At 51.8% G+C, this 21,075-nt stretch overlaps 1 protein-coding gene across 1 annotated transcript in view; it reads left to right on the forward strand.

The window, feature by feature from the left end:
• The window catches only part of Vac14 (VAC14 component of PIKFYVE complex), a 114,216-nt gene that overhangs the window by 85,286 nt on the left and 7,855 nt on the right, over positions 1–21,075 (forward strand). Inside the window, exons 15-16 of the mRNA XM_008834971.3 lie at positions 18,358–18,532; positions 19,776–19,894. Coding sequence (XP_008833193.1) covers positions 18,358–18,532; positions 19,776–19,894 — 294 coding nt within the window. The remainder of the gene's footprint in view (positions 1–18,357; positions 18,533–19,775; positions 19,895–21,075) is intronic.

Raw genomic sequence — 21,075 nt, forward strand, 5'->3', positions numbered from 1 at the left:
CCTCCCCTATTTTTGGCTTTTTGAGACAGGGTCTCACTATGTAGCCCCAACTGGCCTAGAACTTGATATGTAAATGAGGCTATCCTTGAACTCACAGAGATCACCTGCCTCTGTCTCCCTAGTACTGGGACAGAAGGTGTGGTGAAGGCATGGCCACCACGCCCAGCTCTACCTGGTTTTTTTGAGACAGGATCTTGTTCACTGCCGCATACACTGAGCTTCCAGGGCTTCTCTCTCTGTCTCCCATCTCACCATAGGAGTGCTGGGATTACAGATGCATACAAACACATCTGGCTTTACACGGGCTCTGGAGAGCCAAACTCAGGTACTCAGATTTACAGAACAAGCACATTACACACTGAACCATCTCCCCAGCCCCTCACGGGTTCTTAGACACAAAAGGAGGGTGAGGCTCTGGTTTTCAAGTAACTGTACTGCCTTTGTGTGGTACCTGGACTGGACCCACAAAGCACCTCCATGACCCTGAGAGAAGGTACTTTGTATATGGTCTGCGACAGCTTTGGAGAGGGGTTAAAGGGCCAGGGTACTCTGAGACAGGCGTTTACCTACCTAGAGACAGAATCAAAGACTGCCTCGGTACAGCAGTCTGCTCTGTGAATACTCTGGAGCTGCTGGGATGTGGCAGATCCCATACCAGCTCTGAGCTGTGGTTCCTGCCTACACCAAGGTACTCTGGTGGCTTAGGCAGACAGGCGAGTAGGAAGCATACTACCCATTGTTGTGATTCCTGCTCTGAAGGAGGAAATGCTGGAATGGTGGTGATGGTGGGGTGCTCAGTTTCAGGCCAGTAGGAAAGGGGTGCCCCACAGCTTTCATGAAGCCAGGAAGCTGTGACCTGGATCTGATGTTTTCTCAAAGCATAAAAGTGCCCTAGTTTTCCCTCTCCTTGGGCTCTGCTGAAGCTATGCCAAGAACTGGCTTTTAAAAGCTGCCTGAAATGTGGTTTGAAGCCAAAAATCTATAGAGCCAGTGCATTTGTGACCTTGTCAAAAGTGCTTACTGAGGAAAATCGAGGGGTAGGATTTGGGACTTTCCCCCTTTTTTAAGTTAATATATACATATACACATATACATACACACATACATACACAAATTTTAGTCCATCCACACCCCCCTCTCTTTCCCACCTTACACACTGACTCCAGCCCCACAGCATTCAAGTCTTCCACACCCTCCCCCACCTCCAATCCCTCACCATCCCCCATGCATCAGTAATGAAAAATACCAAGTGGGTAAAAATAAGGAGCCCAGTGATAGCCCTAGAAATTAGGCCACAGCTGTCAGGCTGGGCAAGAGCCCTCCGTCTGAGAATGGAAATGCCAGGAGCAAGTGCTTAGCTCCCTCCCCACCTCTGTGAGAATGCACAGACTCTACCTGGCACCCAGTAAGGCACTGCTGCTATGCTGGCCATGAGAGCACCAAGCTGCCATTAGTCTCTGAGCAGACCTATCCTGGGTGCTCACCAGTGTCAAGCCCAGGGCCACTGTAATGGGCAGCAGAGCTAGTCTCTGCCCTCCAGGCTTAGTCACAATCACAAACAGTAGGAGTGCAGCGTGATGGTGCTCTGTGGGAGCAGATTGGATGGGGACAAAGTGGCCCAGGAAAGCTTCTAGGAAGAGGAGGGTAGGAACTCTCAAGGAGTGGGGAAGCAAAGGTGCTCCTCACCTTGCGGGCCATCTGCTCAAGAGTCCACAGGCTATGCCAGACGTGGTGGCACATACCTTTGATCCCAGCACTCAAGAGGCAGAGGCAGGTGGATCTCTGAGAGTTTAAGGCCAGCCTGGTCTACCTAGTGAGTTCCAGGCCAGCTGGTACCACAGGCTGGTACCCAAGGCTTCAGAGGACCTACCTGTGACTGGAAGGAGAGGGAGCCATAGTGAGTGGGAGTGCAGGCCCCTGGCTCTTCAGTACCTAGTGAGTCACCAAAGGGCCAGAGTTGGTTCAGAAAACTCCTTCCACTTGTGTGGATAGTCAAGTCTCCAAAAGAAGCACAATCACCTGAAGCATTCAGGATGGGCTGTGGCTGTGCCCGAGGTGACTGACTAGCTCTTAAGTGCAGTGTCTTTCCATGCTTCCAGAACTTCCAGTAAAGCAGAAGGGAGGTGGGGCCCAGGGCTTGTCAAGAGAGAATTGAAGTAAACAGGGCCTCGCTCACTCACTGTGACAGTTGTAGCCTTTCTCCTCCTCCCTTGCCATGAGCCTCACGGCACAGGAAAGTTTACCCAGGAAGGTGCCTCAGGCAGCTTGCTTGACAAGGAATCTTGCTGCTACATTCTAAAAATTTCCATACTGTTGGAAGAGACAGTTTAAAAAGATCATCTGAACTAAGCCTAAAACCTCCGTGTCCTGCCAGGCGAGGTGGCGCACGCCTTTAATCCCAGTACTCGGGAGGCAGAAGCAGGCAGATCTCTGTGAGTTCAAGGCCAGCCTGGTCTACATAGTTCCAGGACAGCTGGGGCTACAGGGAGACCCTGTCTCAAAAGACGAAAAAAAAACCTCCGTGTCCCAAGCATTTCTGTACCCCTCATGTGAGGACTCTTTGAGGGTTCTGGCTTCAGTCATTTCGCTCCAGGTCCCTCTGGCTTTAGCAGACCTTCTCAGCTGCTCATTTCTCCTGAGGAGAGTCTGTTTTCTTTCTCTCCTGTGGGTTGAGCCCCTCCTTCCTTCCAGATGAATGAAGGCCTGCCTCTTTCTGAAGGAGCCCCCCACCCATACCACCATCACCCCCAACCCCTGCTTACCCTAGTCAGAAGCCTGGCCCGTGGAGTTTTCAAGTCCCTTAGTTCCCTTGCTTCCTGCCTGCCCTTGAAGCCTGAACAGTTAACCCAGTCCACTCCTTCTGCTTCTCCTGGCCCCCAGTAGCATGGTAATTACTTTCTTAGATCTTCAGCTGTGTGCCCCATGCCCCATTTCTCCATTTCCTAACCCGCCACAGGAAGACTTTTCTGACATCCTTCTCCTAGGAGAAGCCCAGAGGAGAGTCAGTGACAGAGAAATGACTAATCCCCCTATTCTCTTCTTATTCCCACCAACGATGCTTAGAAGGCAACTCTACCACCAGCTTAGTTCATCTTTGTTTTCCTGCTCCCTGATAGTTCCTCCTTCTGTGGCTCGGCTTAGACATCATCTTTTTCTACAAGCTTTCCTGGGTTACTTCATCCCCTGGGCACCCTATACCCAACCCCATCTGCTCCCACAGAGCACCGTCACACTGCACTGCTACTGATTGTGATCATGACTAACCTGGAAGGCAGGGACTAACTTTGCTGCCCACAAAAGCACTTCACCTGTACCTCTGCACCTGACATACCCAGGGGAGAAGCCTATAGAGCAGCTATCAAGTATTGTCTGTCTTTGGCTTGACCCCACAGATGAGTCTGTGTAGTCACAGGTCTAAGAAGGTCAGTCACAGCCTGTTTCATTCCTGTAGTGTTCTGAGGAGAGGTTCAGTGTCTCTTTACCATGTACAATCCAGGGTTCCTTCCTCAAGCTGCTGACCAGTGTCCAGGTGGGAAGGAAGACATTAAAGATGCGCCCATGGGCCAAGAAGATAGCCAGAAGAAAGACTGCCTGGGTGGGAGTGACCAAAGATGAGAGTCAGTTCTGTCCAACTCACAGTAGTGTGGCCTTGGTGGGGTATCTCTCGGATATTATCACCTATGTCCTCATGCCATGACTATCCCACCTGCTATCCGTCCTTCTTGCTCACCCTTGACTTGGCTCTGTCTAGCCCCTTAGAAAGGAAGGTAGCCCAAGATCCTTTATGCTTAAAATTGGGAGAAACTGAATGAGGCAAGAGTGGCATTTAATTTTTTTTACATACATCCATATATATATATATATGGTGTGTGTGTGTGCGCACACGCGCGCGTGTGCTATATGGGAAAGAGAATCCTCATATGAAGCTTAGAGGACAGCTTTTGGGAATTGGTTCTCTCTTTATACCATGTAGGTCCTGGGAGTCGAATTCAGGTCATCAGGTTTGGCAGCAAGCACTCTAACCTGCTGAACTATCTCGCCAGCTCAAAAGTGATATCTAAATAGGACCCGGAACCTGCCAGGGCCAAGCTGTGGTTGCACTTAGATCCTCAGATCTCTGCCAGTGGCAACGTCACACACTGTAATACCCAGCCATTAGCCTGACGCAACATTGCTACTCCAAGTAGAGATGGGGGCTTCAGCTCCATTGATGAGACTTTACTCATCTGGCAATCTATTTCAGGAGAAAGCCTTCCCTGTAGTAGGCTCTCGGGCCTCCATGTGGAGCCCGGCCCTTTTTTCCCACTCGTATTATGCTAATCACTCCTTGCAAGCAGGCAGACTTTGTAGGAGGTTTGCCTGGTTTTAGATGAAACATACGCCTTAGAAGCAAAGCGCCATGGTAGCTAAAAATATCATTTCCCGGCTGTTGATCCTCTCATTTGTAAAATGAATGTTTCCATTGTTAAATCTGCTGTGGCCCATCTCTGGCGAAGGAAGTTCTTCCACTGTGGCCACCACACCACCTGGCCGGGGCCCTGCCACCCACTGGGGAGATGCCTCCTTCCCCAAGCCCTACTCTAGGGCTCTGCCACAAACAGTTTCCCTAAGGGAATCCAAGTTAATCTCATGTTCTCAAATGCATGGGATTCTCCCGTCCACCTCTACACCAGCCATTGAACCCAGGGCCTTATGATTCTCTTGTCTTAAGTCTCTTTTTCAAATATATAGAATTCTAAATAGTTTTTCATTTATGGTTTTAAAATATTGAAGCCACGTAAACTAAAAATTGAAATAATGCAGAAGAAATGTAAAATGTGAAAGACCACTAACAGGCACTTCCTCCCCCAGAAGGAGCCTCAGCTGTCACCTTAATGAATTTCCTTCCAAAACCTTTTCTGTACATTTGTTTTTTAAAATGGGGATTTTAGCCAGGCAAGTCCCAGTACTCAGAAGGCAGAGGCAGGTGGATCTCTGGGAGTTTAAGGCCAGCCTGGTCTACATAGTGAGTTCCAGGACAGCTGGGGCTACGGGGAGACCCTGTCTCAAAAAGACAAAAAAAAAAAACAAAAAAAAAATGGGGATTTTGTTGGTCATGGTTTTCCAGTACTAGAGTCTAAACTGAGGCTTACCCTGCAGTCTGCCGTGCTTTTTGAAACCCTTTACCACCTTAGGGTAGAACACTATCTCTTGGGGTCCTGACCTGGGTTAGACGCTGCCCTGTACTCTCTGAGCCAGAGCACAGTGGCTCAGGGGCGCCCTCCCCCTTATAGAGGCCAGAACATCCAGGTGTTTAAAATCTCCTGTGTTTCTTGGTGTGTGACTACCTGGTCTCTGCTCAAGTGGGCAGTGGTGTGATCCTGAGGGAAAGGGAGTCACTTCCTCTCCTACTGGGCACAAGCCCTATTCAGGAGTCTGGTCTATAACCGTGTCCTGGATGCATCTCCCAGGGCGACTCCAAGTACACCTCACGACTAAGGCTCTTTCTCATTCTCACATATTTAATCCAGTGAAGATTTCCTAGGCTGGCAAGGAACATTTGGACCCAAAGCCTATTTCATGCATCTTAAAATTCCCTGAAAATGACTGATCACAGAAGGAATGTTTCCAGCCTTCCGAGCAGGTGGTGGGGAAGGGTACAAATTAAAGAACCCTCCCCTTCCGTTTAGCTACAAATACCTGAAGCGGTTCCCTCCGTGCCATCTTTGTCCCAACCACATCAGCTGTGCTCTGCCGTCCTCCTGGCCCTTTTAGACCCTGAGCTTGTTACCCTTTTCCAGAAAGCTCTTCTGTAGTGTGGCTGCTCTGATGTTTGCTCTTTGTTGCCAGTAGTGGGTATTAGTGTTTAACTTCCCCTTCTGTTTCCCACTGTTTATCTCAGTGCCCTTTAAGTGGGCGCTCGTAAAGAGCCACAGAAAACCACCTCAGTTCATAATCTCTCACAGAAACCTCAGACAAAGATGAGAAAACGAGAAACACTCTGGTCATTCTAGCTCCTAATCGAGGGACTGTCAGCGTCTGTGAGTATCAGATGCGGCCAGAAAGGCAGGAACGGCATATGCCAAACAGAGTGGCTGGCGAGCTGAGCTTCCTCCCCCAGGGAAGCTGATGCCATGGAAGGTGAGACCAGTCACAGGCTGCTCGGAGAAGCCACTATCATTGACATGAAGATGCCAGGAAGAGTCCTGGGCAAGGGCAGGGTCTTGCCTGAGAGTTGTTCTCTTTCTCCTTCATTGTGAGCAGAGGAAATCAGGACTATACATATCAGGCAAAGACTGGCATGGAACCTGGTACCAGGCAGAAACCAGGACAGGATCTCTGAGGAGGCGAAGGTGGAGCCTTCTGCCCAGAGCTGGAGGGCAGAGCCCAGGTCCTGCAGCTGCACACCCCCTAAAACTGCCAGTAAATCTCCCATCTTCCAGGGTGGCACTGCCAATGCCTGGAGTTCCAGGTCTGGTGGGCAAGTAGGACAGCAGCTCTCAAGCCAGTTCTGTAAGCAACACACCAGTCCCTAGAGTCTGTGAGGGATTCCTCAATTAAGGGGTCTTCCTAACTTGAAGGAATGTTCCTGGTTTTGGGAGAGGACACTGATGGGACCAGAGATGGTGGCTTTACACACAGAGGTACCACAGGAAGTCAAAATGGCAGTCCCAGGTTAGAATTCCCTCAGAATACATTGAGTCCTATGGAGAAAGTTCACCCTGAACGCATGTCAGGATCCCTGTGATCACCTGGGACCCACAGCCACCAGGACAGCATTTGAAGGGACCATGACCCATACCCTCTGGAGTGTGCTGCTGCACCCACACCAGCTTGTGCTTAGGGCAGAGGAGCAAAGGGCACCCTGCCAAGGCCTCCGTGTCAAGCTGCATACTGCCAAGGTAGAAGGGAGTGCTGGCCATTTACATCTGTAAATGTTTGTGATTCTATAAACAGTGGTAAGGAGCCATCTCTTGGCCTAGAACAAAAAGACTGGTTTAGGAATGCTTAGATGAAGCCAGAGAAAATGAACAGGACAGTGTGGTAACAGAAAGACTGTTAGGGTGCCCCGGTTATTCAAGAGCACCGTGGTACAGCTCCACTGGACTCGGCATTGCAGTTTCTTGTACTACTCCTGTAGTTTGAAGGGGAGAGAGGCAGAGGTACAAAAGGAAAGGGCCATCTCTGCCATGGGCTTTCAAGCTATAGGAATAGAGCCCTTAGATAAGTGGGAAGCAGGATGAAGCCTGGAGGAGGGAGGATGGTCTGTGTCCTTCTGCAGCTGCCACTGTGTGGGACTGTCTGGCCAAATGGAAGCATGAACTCTGGATCAGGGAGCCAAGCTCTGGCCTCGCTGTGCTTCTAGGCTTCAGTTTCTTCTGTCCCATGAGGGTTGGAGCACATGAACCAGGCTGGAAGGTGATAGAAGCGTGGATGGCGGGCAGGTCTGGGCCAGGAAGCAGCATGCTAGGCTGGGAGCCTCTTCACAGGCAAGCATCTGTGGGGAGGTTCAGCACATCCTCAGGAAGAAATCTTGCTTAGGAAGGCCAGAGCCCAGAGGGCTTCAAAGGGAAAGCAGTTACATCAGTGGCTCTCAGACAGTCACCAAGGAGACTCCAGGGCAGTTGGGACTCAGGGGTGCCGTTTCCCTGGTAGTATCCGCCCTGGATTCAGAGCAGCAACTATGACCATCTCCCTAGGCACCAGGAGCCATCATATTAAAATTCCCCAGCCTGAACCTCAGGCAGCAGCTGGCCCAGGACCTGTGTGGACCCAGGAACTGACACCTCTAACAGAAGTTTCTGGGAACCTGCTGTTGGAGTCACTGCCATTGGCCCCTCTCCCCTGGTCTTCATTAAGCTGAGCTGTGCATGCAGTTTTCAGACCCTGCCCCCTTCCTGGCCCCTTGGAGACAATTCATAGTCCTGCAGGCCAGTACTAAGTGTGGATCACAGGCCTTCTCTATGCCAGCTGGTGTGGTCACTGCCTACCACCCACAGAGGTGGCTCCAGGAGCAGGGTGGTTTACAGATACACTGCCTCAGAGCCACAGGGAAAGTCAGGCTTTAGTAGATCAGAAGGCCCCAGTGGGCTGATGGGATAATGGTAGAGTCTTGCCTAGAACACACTGAAGAAAATAAATAAAAAAGAAGGCACCGGTAGCACCTGTAACAGAGGTACCCTCAGTGTCATCCTGGAAAAGCAAGTTCAAGTACCTGGGCCAGCTGAGCCCTGGAGCCCTACAAGCCAGGTATATGATGAGGCAGCAGCTGAGTTCATTGCTGCTGGGCAGAGTAGTTGCATGGGACTAGACAAGCCTCTGGTCTGTGCTGCATTTGCCTCCACCCTTAGGGCACATCTGCAGTGACACCTGTCCACGTGGAAAGAGGTTAACACATGTAATGTGCCTGATGTAGAAAACATACCCAACAATCCTTTATGGCCACTGTTAGAAAGGAAATGGAGGTTCTAGCAAAGATCCCCATGGTGGTAGGAGGCAGGTAGCCGAGATCCCAAGGCCCAGGGGGCTCTCGGCACTTCTTGGGGTTAGAGAGACAAGGGGATTTCCATTAGTGACTTATTACTTTATTTTCATTTGCTCTGAGAGTCCAAAATGAGCCTCCAGGCAGTGCCCAGACCTGCCCCATTCCCTCCTTGTTCATCAATCAGTCTTGTCCTCGAACTGCCTCTACCTCCAACACCATGACCCTACCTCAAACGATACCCAAAGTCTTCCCAGCTCTCACAGCCTCCGGCATAGGAGTTACACCCCTCCCTCAGGCCTCTACCATCTGACCTATATCCAGCCATATTCTGGGGTATCTCCACATGGGATAGAAGGTACAACCTCTTCTGGGACATAAAGCCAGACCTCATTGACTCAGACACCCACAGAGTACCCTCCAAATTCCTTCTGAAAGTATATCAGGCAAAACCAAATACCTCACAAACTCCTGAGAACATTCCGGATCCATCTTATGCCTATGCCCTCAGTGTGCAGCCCCACATACAGAATGTACTCCCAACAGGTGGCCAGGCTCCCTGGTCCTTCCTGGCCATTGATTTTTCAGTTCCACTAGTATCCATCTTCTCATTCCAGAAGCTCAAACCTTAGCTATGAGAAGGAGCTAGGGCTGGTGGGAGGGAAGGGAGACAGGGAGTGTGGGACTTGAGGGTCTAAGTACTCTGGGAAGGGGTACTGGGAACTAGCCAATGGCAAGGCAGAAGGGCAAGGGCTGTCCTGAAGAAGAGGTAGAGGGCTCATGAGCAGGCCCAAGGGGACCCAAGTAGCACCTGTGGATGGGCCCTAGGGAGTAGCCCATAAGAGCCATGGAAAACCAGACCCAGCAGAGATTGGCCTCTGTCCTGGAAACGGGGTGGAGCCCTTCCCATGGTAGGCCTCCTGAACTTCACCCTGAGCTCTGGAAGAAGTAGTCACCTCTCTTGCTGTCCCCTTTAAATTCAGTCCCTAGAGCACATGTAGTGAAAGGTCAGATTTCCTGTGGCAGCGCTGCCCCCCGCCCCAGTGAAACCATCCCTGGGAGTTGTCAGAGGAGCCCACCCGGGTGTCTGACAAACCTCCACCCCAGCCAGGCAGTGGCTCTTATTGTACAGAGGGTTTGACAGCTGAGAGGACAAAAGATCCCTTTCTTCTTCTCTCTTCTTCATCTCCCATCATCTCCCAGCAAGACTCAGAAAAACAGGCCCTCATGCCTCCTCCTCCCACCCCACTCCCAAGAAGGTTTTAAGTGTATCAGACACATCGCCTGCATTAAACACGATGGATTTTTAAGGCATGAGTTGGCAGGGTTACCATGGCTGCCTTTGCCCTGAGGGGCACACTGCTGAGGACCGATTGAAATAAATAAAACAGATTTACAGTTTTCATACTTGGGAAGCAGAGTTGGAAGGGAAGGGATGGGGGGAGGAGCAGGGTGCAGTTGAGACTCCAGAGCCTTCTGAACCCCTCAGCTGGGAGCTCAGTCCCTTTTCTCCCACCCAGGCTTCCGCTGACTGAAAGTTGCTTTCTCTTTAAATTCCTGAAGGAGCCCAGCTGTTAGATAGGAACACAGCAGGGAGCAGGCCCAACTCCCAGGGGATGGACCTGGGCTCTGCTTTTTTTTTTTTTTTTTTTTTTTTTTTTTTTTTTTTTTTTTTTCTCTTGCTATTAGGTTGCACCAGGAGACTCTAGGCATCTAGAGGAAAGTGCCCAGGCCCCCTTAGCTTTGGGCCACTGAAGGGGACATGGGCTTTAGGTAGTGGCCAGTATAGAAGAGGATCCAGAGCTCCCTGTCCATGAGTGGTTCTGGATTCAGGTGGGAATTAAGGGCCAGGGGGAGAAGGAAAACACTGAGCAAGAGGCTAAGTGGAGGGGGCCCAATGGATACAGGACCTGGAGCTTGTTGCTCTCCTGCCCCTTTGCCCAGCCCAGAGGCCACCTGTAGAGGCAGAAGTGGGAGATCTCGCTCACCTTGAGCCCAAACTACCTTCCCAGGCAGCTACTAGAGTTCTCTGGACCTGGGTGGAAAACACGTGGCACCTGTGGTCCTGATGCCAGGCCACAGAAATTAAGCATAAAGAATAACAGTGCTTGGAGCTGGAGGCTTCTGCTCAGAGTTCGGGGTCATTTGAGAAGATGGCAGGTAAACCCTCCTGTATCAGGCCTAATGTGGGGCACCCAATGGAGCTGTGTAAACCCCTGCTTCTCGTTAGAACAAACAGGGTGCTGGGGGTGGCAGAACAGGGTGAGGGGGAGAATTTAAAAAGCTAGGATACCCATCCCATCTGGGACTTGCCAGCTGAGGCTTACTCTGAGTTTTCTGTTTGTCACATGCCAGTTAGCACAGAGGTGAGCAAGGAGCAAAAATGGACAGTATTAATAGCTATTGGGAGAGGTTGGGGGCGGGAAGAGGGCGGGTGCTCCAGCTGCCATCTTTTTTTGTTCAGGAAGTTCAAACTCAAGTCTGTCCCCCACAGGCCAGCTGTTCGGCACTCTTCTGGTGGCAGTCTTGGTGTGGTAACATTGGGACAGCAGGAATGTCTGAGGCTCCTGGGATCATTCACCTCCATTTCCCTTTTGGGTTCCCATACCTGTGCCCAGTAGCCTAGGGTCGACTCTCCAAAGTACCCTGCAGGCCAACATGATCTGACCAGCTGGTGGAGGAGCCTTGCTGGAGGTCAGAGCCCTAAGGAAGGAGGTGGAAAGGAAGGGAAGAGGTCCACAGCCTGCACTGCCCAATGAGTGGCATGGCCCCCTCCCCAGCTGTCCCCCCCCCAACTCTTCCCAGTGCTGTGATGAAACAAATTGGGTAGGTGGGGGCTATGGAATGTTATGGCCTTACTGGAGTGAAAGTCAGAGCCAGAAGAGTCCCAGAAGGGAGTCAGTATGAGTGTCCAGAGCACAAGGCCAGAGGACCTGGGAAGGATCAGCTGATGGTGCAGGTGGAGGAGGGTGTTTTGGCCTTGGCAGCTTTGCTAGTCCTGTTCTTGGAGGGTGAAGGGGAGTGGAGCCATGGCAAGAAGTCTTTCCTGAAGTCAAGTGTGGAGTTAGGTTCCCCAGGCAAAGCACAGAGCAGAAGTCTCACTCCCCCAGGAGGGTACTAGGCCCTCTGCCCTCCAGGGCCCACACCACAGCCTGGGGCCTCTGCTTCTACACACAGACCCTGTGGAGGAGTCTATTCCCTCCCTGTTTCAGCTGTCCCCAGGCTCCCCATGTGTCTAAAAGGACACATGGACTTCCTTGTCCTCTACCTCAGACCCCCAGGAGGAGCCTGGAAGTCTCATGAGCCAGAGGAGTACAGAAAGTTTCAGCCACAAAAACCACCCCTGCCTGCACCCTTCTGCTCTGCCCATGGCTTGAACCATTAGGTCAGCCACCTCTTAGTTTTCCCTGGGTTGACCTGTCTAGTCCCTGGACAAGAGGACAGCACCCACCCCCATCAGCCTGCAGAGAGGCCTCTGCTGCTCCTTTTGCCTCTCCTGGTCTGGGGCAAGCTTTCTCTTCCCCACCTAGCCACATAGGGTAACTGGTGGGTCTAGAGTCACCCTGGAGTAGAGTTCTCTGAAGTTGGGGGTTTGTGAGTGGGTGCCGAGCAGGGATTTGGGGGAGCACACCTTCCTCTGAGGCCAGCAGCTGTCCAGGGATGGAGCTTTGTGCAAATGATGCTTGGTCAGTGGTGGTGGAAGGGACAGTGATGCACAGGCCCACAGACAGGCAGGTATGGTGCAGCCACCAGCAGACACTGGATCCTAGGCATCAAGGTTGCCCCAAGATCTGTACTGACAAGACAGGGTTTTCAGCTCTGAAGGGAAAGCGGCAGCCACTCTCTTGGGTCCCAGGTGGGTTCAGTTGCTCTTCGGGAGCCCTGGGTTTGTGACAGGTGACTTCAGAAAACTCCAAAGAGGGAGGCAGAGCCACATCCACAGAGCTCTGGGCTGTGTATAATGAGCACAGGGCTCTCGGCTGTGTGTGATGAGCACAAAGCCCCAGCTGGGGTCAGTAGCCCACTGCTACCAAGTAAGCGCCCTTCTAGAATGGCATACGACCTCATACACACCCAGCCACTTCCCTCTTGCCATTTCCTGGGTCATAGCCACATACTAGGGACGTCTTACTGACCCCTGCCCATGCCCAGGTTAGCACAAGAGGGCCCTTCGCAGTCCCCATTCAGGTTCCTTCCCACCCCACTTCTCTGCCTTGTCCCCAAGCACTTTCCAGGCCATTGTCTCATGATGAATAGCACTTTAATATGGGTATTAAAAAATACGGGCAAATGTGTAATGCTTGCAAGCTGTGTTCCATTATTGATGCTATGCTTGAGAGCCAGGCAGGCAGCTCAAGCCAGGCTGGAGCTCAGCAGAGAAGTGATGACGCAGCAGCCCTGCAAGGCAGCCATCTGCCAGGCCTCCACCGAGTAGGGACAGGCACAGGAAGAGGCAGAGTGCTGAGGAGAAACTCCGGCTCTGGAAGCTGACGTCTGGGACTAAATCCTCCACTCCTCCCCAGTCAGCTGTGTGACCAACAGCAGAAGTCCTCAGACTCCTCTTTGAAAACTGCAGGAAGCCACAGGAGAAGCTCAGAGTTCATTGCTAGGCACATGGAAGCTGCAGCTGCTGTACAAATCCTGTGATGGGATTTGGGATTGTCCCTCCCCCACTTCTTGACAGAGGAGATGTGAGCATCCTATTCTGACTTAAGGCTCTCCAAGACAGGATCCACCCTTCCTTCCTGGACTGACCCTCCCCTCCCCTTTGGTTCCTAGGACAGTGCCTTGACACAGTGAGCAGTCAGAAAAGGACAGGAGCCACTGTCCTTGCCCTGGCCTAGCCAACACTGCCACTGTTATTCCTGAACTCTTGAGCCTGTGTGGCCCCCATCCCCCTTACCACAAGTCCCAGCCTCAGGACTGGAACCCTTCCCCACCCTGCTGCCTTGTATGGAGCCTAGGGAGCTACTGGCCCCAGAGCAGCCCCTCTGGACTCTGCCTAGTGGTCTCCCAGGACAAGGTTATCATCAGATGTACAGGGAGTCCCACTGCTTTTTTCCCTGGGGTCCTGTCCCCAGCTTCCCACTCCCCACTATGGTCAGTTCACAAGGGGGACTCCTGGTGAAAAGATACTGTAGTTTAAATATGGGTAGTGTCTCCTGAAGTTTCACATATTAAAGACTTGTCCCCAGGGTGGAGCTATTGGGAGGTGCTGTAGGCTTTTAAGAATCAGAGCCCTATGGGAAAGAAAGCCTTTGGTCACTTGAAGGGAATTGTGGGACCTCAGTCCCACAGTCCCTCTATTTCCTGGCCTGTGTGATTTGCTCTGTGTCATGTTCCCAACACAGTATGCCATCCTCACCAGAGGCCCAAGGCAATAGGGCCTCCAACCTTGGACTGGAACCTCAAGAATCATGAGCTAAAGAAAACTTTTATTAAGCCGGGCATGGTGGCATATGCCTTTAATCCCAGCACTCCAGAGACAGAGGCAAGTGGATCGATGTGAGTTCAAGGCCAGCCTGATCTCAAGACCAGACCCTGTCTCAAAAAGACAAAAAGAAACCTTTTATTAATCGCCTCAGGCATTTCATTGCAGTAGAGCAAAGCTGAGAGGAGATTGATAGTGTGTTGCCAGGCCTTCCAGCTGTCCTGGAAGCATGTGCTCTTGAGTCTTCCTGGGATGAGCTGGCTTCCTGAGGAGCAGGGAAGAGCCAGGGAGGCTGGACAGAGCAGGTGTAAGGGTAAAAGTTTAAGTCTAGGTAGCTGCTTTCTGCAGACCAGAGCATTCAGAACATGCAGGAGCCTGCCTATAGGTATAGCAGAGAGGATTGTGCTAGAATTGGGGACAAGAATGCCTATAGGCCTGTCCATGAAGCCTCTGCCTGTGTGTGTGTGTGTGTGTGTGTGTGTGTTTATACTTCTTCATGTGGGTGCATGTGCATATGGAGGCCTGTGCATAGGTCAGAGATTGTCCTCAATAGCTCTTATTAAGGCAGGGTCTCTCAATCAAACCCAGAGCTCAGTGATATGGCTAGTCCTACCATCTTGCTCTGGGGAATCCCCTGTAGAAATTCAACCACCCCTACCCAGCATTTACATGGATTTCTGGGGATTCAAACTGAGGTCCTCATGCTTGCAGAGTAAGCACTTTAACCATTTTTCCAGCCCCCATCTATGACATCTTTGAGCAAGATGAGCAAGGCAGGTCCCTTCATGCAGTGACATCCCACAGGGCCTGTAGAGGAGCTGCTACGCACCAGGCCCTCCTAGTTTGAAGCACACGAGAATCACAAACAAGAGTAGCAAACAAGTACACGGGTGCTCTGAAAGAAATAGGGCCTGCTCCTAGGAGGAGAATGTGGAGGGCCCAGAAGAGAGGTGAGTCCTCTGTGGCCAGAAGTTAGAACAGGTGTGGCTAGATCCAAAACAGAAAAAAAGCCCAGAGGCTAAGGCATCCCTAGGGAAGAATGCCAGAGGCTGAAACTAGAGAGGAAGCTACAGAAGGTGTGAGGTTTGGGGGCTAGACTTCACAGTGGATCCAGCGAAAAGCCATAGATGAGGACCCCAAGCTCAGCTCGGCCTTTTAAACTTGTCCAGAGCCGGCGCACTGTTAGTGACCTTGAGGGTGAAAGAATCAGCAGGAGGCAGGGCTGGAAGGATGATTCGGTAGTTAAGAGCATGTACTACTCTTCCAGAGGACCTGAGTTCTGTTCGTAACAGCCATGTCAGGTGGCTCACAAAATCAGGGGTTAGAAAGATGACTTGGCAGTTAAGAGCCAATTTGGTTCTCAGCACCCATGTTAAGTTGCTCACAGCTGCCTGTTAACTCTAGCTCTGGGGGTTCGAGCCCCTCCAGCCTCTGTGGGTACTTGCACTCAGGGGCTCATGCCCACATGCAAACACACATACACACATAATTAATAATAAAGATCAACCTTCTTTTAAAAATAAATAAGATTTTTAGACCAGGCATGGTGGCACATGCCTTTAATCCCAGCACTTGAGAGGCAGCAGCAGGCGATCTCTGAGTTTGAGGCCAGCCTGGTCTACATAGCAAGTTCCAGGACAGCTGGGGTTACAGGGAGACCCTGTCTCAAAAAGACCAAATAATTTTTTTAAAGAATCATCAGGGAGACCAACAGAGATGTCTTGGGATTGACCCAGCAGGAGATGATTAGCATTTGCCCCTGGGATTGGTAGTCCAGAGATGAGGCTGAGGAAGGAGCACACTGAAGACAGAGCCCTGGCCCACTGCCTGACCAGGTTGAGGGGCTGGTGATCATGGGGCTGGGTGGGCAGTGATGCTGTTTACAGCCATTGGAGGGCAAGTCTGTAGGGACACCAGAGCACTGTGGCCCTATGAAACTCAAAATGCCCAGTAGGCAGCCATGCAAGGTCATCCACCAAGCAAAGTCATCCACTTGCAGGCACTATTCCCTCCAGAGCCCCTTCCGTGAAACCCAGGACTGGAGAGGCATGTGTGGGAGTCACTGACTCCAGGCTGCTTTGAACATATCTGTAGGACCCAAGCCCACAGGGAGACAAAGACCAGAAAAGAAAAAGAGCAGGACAGCCCAACCTTAGAAGGCAGGGCTCAGTTGGTGAGGTGAAAGGAAAACCAGAAAGCATACTATCACCAATGGCAAGAGATTATTTCCAGAAAACTCCACTGTCCCTCACCTACAGCACCATCAGCATCCCTGGGTTCTCTGGGACAGCAGGAGACAATGATGTTTTGTCTGCTTTACCTCAGCCTTACCTGTCCCTTCAAATCCTCCCTAGCCCATCCTCACATGGGAGGCACCCCAGCTTCTGCCTGTCGCAGTCCCGATCCGACTGACCTGGGGTCCCTGGAGAGTGGTGCCTGGCAGCAGCTCAGCTGCTGGCCTCTGTCATGGAGATGGCAGCAGCTGCAGGAGACGGACAGTTGTGACCATTTGTCAGAGAGCTCCCCAGCCTGCCTTTCTTGAACATTTCTGTCCCACAGCCTTGGAGACAGGGCTCTTCTAGGGATGGGAGAACAGAGAGGTGACAGGAAAACAGTTCTACAATAGGGCCTCTTCCTCCTACTTGCCTGACTTGTCATCGGTATTATGAGGGCTTTGGCCTCCATGTGCCACACACCGAGCACTGGGCACCTCACATGAAGTATCCCGTCTTCCCACCTGCTTTCTTGTAGCTCCCCCCATTTAAGAGAGAAAGAAATTGCTGTGCTGAAGTACTGAGATCACCTGGATAGGTTTGGGGCCACTAGGCTCCAACGCCTCTGCCTACCCTCCAAGTAGTGGCCTTTGCCACCTGAGTGATCTGTGTGCAGTGGAGATGCTGCAGCCCCTTGTGGTTGGGTCTGCCTCCCTCCTAACCCCACTCCTGCCCCTTCTGTGCCCAAAACTTGTTTGGATTTCTCTCATGGTCTCTTGCCCAAGCCTGTTCCCATTGGGTCTAGTCTGGAGACAGCCTACCCCACTGTTTGCACTTCGTGGTTTGGCCTCTCCATTACCAGATGCTTTGTTTTTTTTGTTTGTTTTTTGTTTTGTTTTGGTTTTGGTTTTTGGCTGGGGCTTGGGGGCAGGGCAGAATCTTCTCCAGCATGGTTGCAAAGCCATGGCTGGTGTTCATAGTGAAGCAGGAAACTAGGCCCAGATCATGCTGTGTTCCATATGAGGTCAGGACCTGGAAAGAAGTGGCTATGTTTTGGGCATGTTGTCTCAAAACCTGACTCCTGTCATTCAGTGCATAGACCTTGAAGCCTCAGCCCGTGATATCTAGTCTGTGGTGTTGCTTCCCTGGGGGAGAGACTAGGAGTTAGCCCCAGACCAGAGATCATGAGGATAGGGTGCCATGGACCACCAGCCCTACCTAGCACGAAGTATGTTCACTCACCAGCTCACCAACCCCTTGCCCATTCCTGCCACCAAAAGGTCAGCAGACCCCTCCCGGTCTTGACTTCTTTTCATTCCCTGGGTTCCTCTTTGTTAGCTTGGAGCCTCTTTCTATCTAATGAAGTCCAGGCCTTACCCCAGGGCTCTTACTAAAGGAGACACATGGGGGCCAGTTGGTGCAGCTATGGACCTCGCCATGCCGCTTTCCCCATGCCGCTATCATGAAGATAAAGCTTAGGGTCCGTTCAGCCCACAAATGTTGCTGGGCCTGGCTACCTGCCAGCATCCCCAGCTGGAGACACACCTGAACAGGACAGACCTCAGACCTTTATGACCTGTGTGCAGGGAATTTCTCAGGTAAAAATGAGCTCTGTCAGAAGGTAGGTCCAGGAGCTGGAGAGATGGCTCAGCAGTTAAGAGCACTGGTTGCTCTTGCAGAGGTCCTGGGTTCAGTTCCCAGCACCCACATGATGGCAAGCAACCAATCCCTAACTCCAGGTCTAGGGAATCCTACAAGACTTCTGGACTTGGCATGCATTTCACAACTTGAGTACATGTACATACATGCAGGCAAATCATCACACACATAAAATAAAAATAAATTTTAAAAAATGTTTTAAGGAAGTAAGGTCCAAAAGGGGCAGGAGCACCTTGACCTGGGGGTGGGGGGCAACACTGTTGTTATGTATGGGACATATATGTGAACATAGCATATAGATTTGTTGACGTATATGAAAGCTTGTGAAGGTAACTTTGTGCATCCCTGATAACCAGAGATCCAGCTGTTTTGTAGGGGAGGAGAGGTATAAATATAACCTATGGGAGCATGGTTGTGGCATTAGAGTGGGTGACGTTGGAAGGTGCAGAGTCAGGCTTCCTGTGAGCATCACACACACCCCAGCATCAAAGCTCCCCTTGAACCGCGAGAAACAGCAAGTTCCTCCAGGACCCTAAAAAGCCAATTCAAGGCCTGGAAAGCCTGGGTGTAACCTCCCCTGGTGTGTTTTTCAGGCAGCTCTGTCTCCTACTGAATGCAGAGAACATCTTCCACTCCATGGCAGACATCCTGCTCCGGGAGGAGGATCTCAAGTTCGCCTCCACTATGGTGCACACCCTCAACACCATCCTACTCACCTCCACTGAGCTCTTCCAGCTGAGAAACCAGCTCAAGGACTTGAAGACCCTGGTACTCCCCCTCTGACCCCTGGTACCCAGCCCACTCCTCAGCTGGCCCCAGGAAGCTCACAAGAGGAGCAATAAAATGTGGATCTTCCCTGGCCCAAGGTCTCTGTCCACAGAGGGCTCCCTGCCCAAGGCAGGATCCACATGTTCAACTCCTGCCCCACTACTCACTGCCTTCTTGAAAACAGGCTCTGCTGGCTCTGGGCCACTCCCTTGACAAAGCCCCCTTCTCAGGGTCAAACTTGAAATCCTGCTTGGGAACCAAGGGTTAATTGCTTTCCTTGTCCTCCTTAACCCTGGCCTCTCTCCCACAGCTGGATGCATCTGTCTGATAAAATGCCTGTCATAAGTCAGGGTATCTCATTGCTTCCTATCCCAGGCTTTGGGTAAGGATGCCCAAGGAGAAACACTATAGGACTGGAGACACTCAGCTCATATGCCCAAAAGGCCTGGCTGAGGGACTGGGCTCCCCTCAGCTTGCAGGGACCAATGCCACTGTGGATGTAGGAGCACTAGGAGGTTATTTCTCAGTCTGGGCCTGAGTCACCTTCCCTCTGTCCCACACCCAGCAGGACCCTGCTTCTACCCCTCCCCAGGAGTCACCAGGACATTCAAGCCCATGTCTATGAGGGCATCTGGGGCCAAGTGGCTTGGAATGATCCAGGCCACAGCCCAGCCTTCCCCCTGTGGTTCCTCCCAGACATTCGCAGAGGCCTTAAGAATTTTCCTCGGGCAGGAGCTCCCTAAATGCGGGCTTAGCTGACAGGCTGGTTTCCTGGTACACAGCCTGAGGTGGGCTGCCAAGGTGGGGGAAGATGGCATTTGAGAATGGAGAAAGGTCCTAGTCCCCGAGGAAGCTTCCTCCTTGCCCACACCTTGTTTCCCAGCCCCAGGCTCCCAGGCCACAGAGTTCTAAGGAGGACAATTACTGTCATTTAGCTGGGGACAGAAATGCCAGCTTAGAAAGGATAGGCTCACTCCTGACCAGGCCCTTGCCGCCACCACCACTACCACCACATGGCTCTGTGAGGCCAGGAGGTAATGACAGGGTCTGAGGAGCTGTCAGCTTTTCCTTTGTGACAGCTCATTCCCAGTTGGGCTGCCAAACACAGCCCAGTGCTGAGCTGGCACCACAGCTGCCCCTGAGGGCCCCACTTTGTAGCCCCTCAAGGTCCTTCCCTCGTTAGGTCCTGTGTGGCTCCAGGGGCAGGGAACCGAGCCTTCTAACTCTGTACCTCTCCCCTCAGGAGAGCCAGAACCTCTTCTGCTGCCTATACCGCTCCTGGTGCCACAACCCAGTCACCACTGTGTCACTCTGCTTCCTCACCCAGAACTACCGGCATGCCTATGACCTCATCCAGAAGTTGTATCCTTCTCTCACTGCTATTCATTCACCCTGTGGGGACCAGAAGATTCGGCTACCATCTTATACTCCGCTTCCAGGGCTTGTGACATCATCAGGGCAACTGGCCAGGAGCACTATGGGGGACATGTTTAGGAAGATGCTGTTAACAGTAAATAGGGCTCCCTTACAGCCTCCTGGAGGGGAAGTAGGCCTAGAAAAACTTGGGAGTGGGGACAGGGGCTGAGTGAGGGGCACCAACCTCCTGCTTCAGAAGAGGTGAGAACTCAGTACACTGTATCTCTGTTGGCCCCTTTTATGGATGGAGAAGCCCTGGGCAAAAGAACATATTGAGGTGCTAGAGCAAGAATCGGGGAGGCCTGCAGGGCTAGCTCTTGTTTTAGACCTTCAGAGACCTCAGGAAGGACCAGGGGCCCTCCACACATACACCACACCAAGGCACATCTTTGTAAACAGAGTAACCCTTTTAAACTTTGTAGCCCTAGCTGGCTAGGATTAAAAGTATGTGCCACTATGCCCAACTTACACAGAGAGAGAGAGAGAGAGAGAGAGAGAGAGAGAGAGAGAGAGAAAACAGCCTCATCTGTAAACTTGACATATGAACCTGATGTATGACCTGAAGTCAGAACACTATTTAGGAGCCAAAACTAGCTTCTTGCCATAATGAGCCAGGAGCTGAGGGGTCACAAGGGCCTCAGTGAAAAATCACATGTGTTCTTGCCTAGCACCCAGCTCTCAGGGAGTCTGCTTTCCTTCCACAGCCTAAGCCTGCTCCTCTCAGCCACTTATGTAACTCAGATACCAGGATACCAATGCCCGGCTCCCAAATTTCACTGGCCTGTTGGTGGGCTGTCCTTAGGCAGAAAGCAGGGGCCCTTCCTGCCTAACCTTCCCCTGCCCAGCTGCAGAGCCATAATAAGAGGAGGGCACAGAGGGCAAGAGCTGTGGGAGCGGAATCCAGGCACTCATACAAAAGGGACAGCTGTGCCACGTCACATTTAGAGGGACAGAAAGGCAAGGCAAATAGATGTACATCCTCCATATACCAAATTTCACTTCAAGAGAGCCGGGCTCCGCACAGGAAACTAGGGCTGGAGAAGGGTTATGTGGAGCTCTGAGCCCAGCTCCTAGGGTCCAGCCTCTGCTACCTCTTGGCATGGTGTGACCAGTCTGGTCCAGCCCTG

This window comes from Nannospalax galili, unplaced genomic scaffold (genome assembly GCF_000622305.1).
Source record: "Nannospalax galili isolate Female #2095 unplaced genomic scaffold, S.galili_v1.0 scaffold56, whole genome shotgun sequence".
Classification (NCBI taxonomy): domain Eukaryota; kingdom Metazoa; phylum Chordata; class Mammalia; order Rodentia; family Spalacidae; genus Nannospalax; species Nannospalax galili.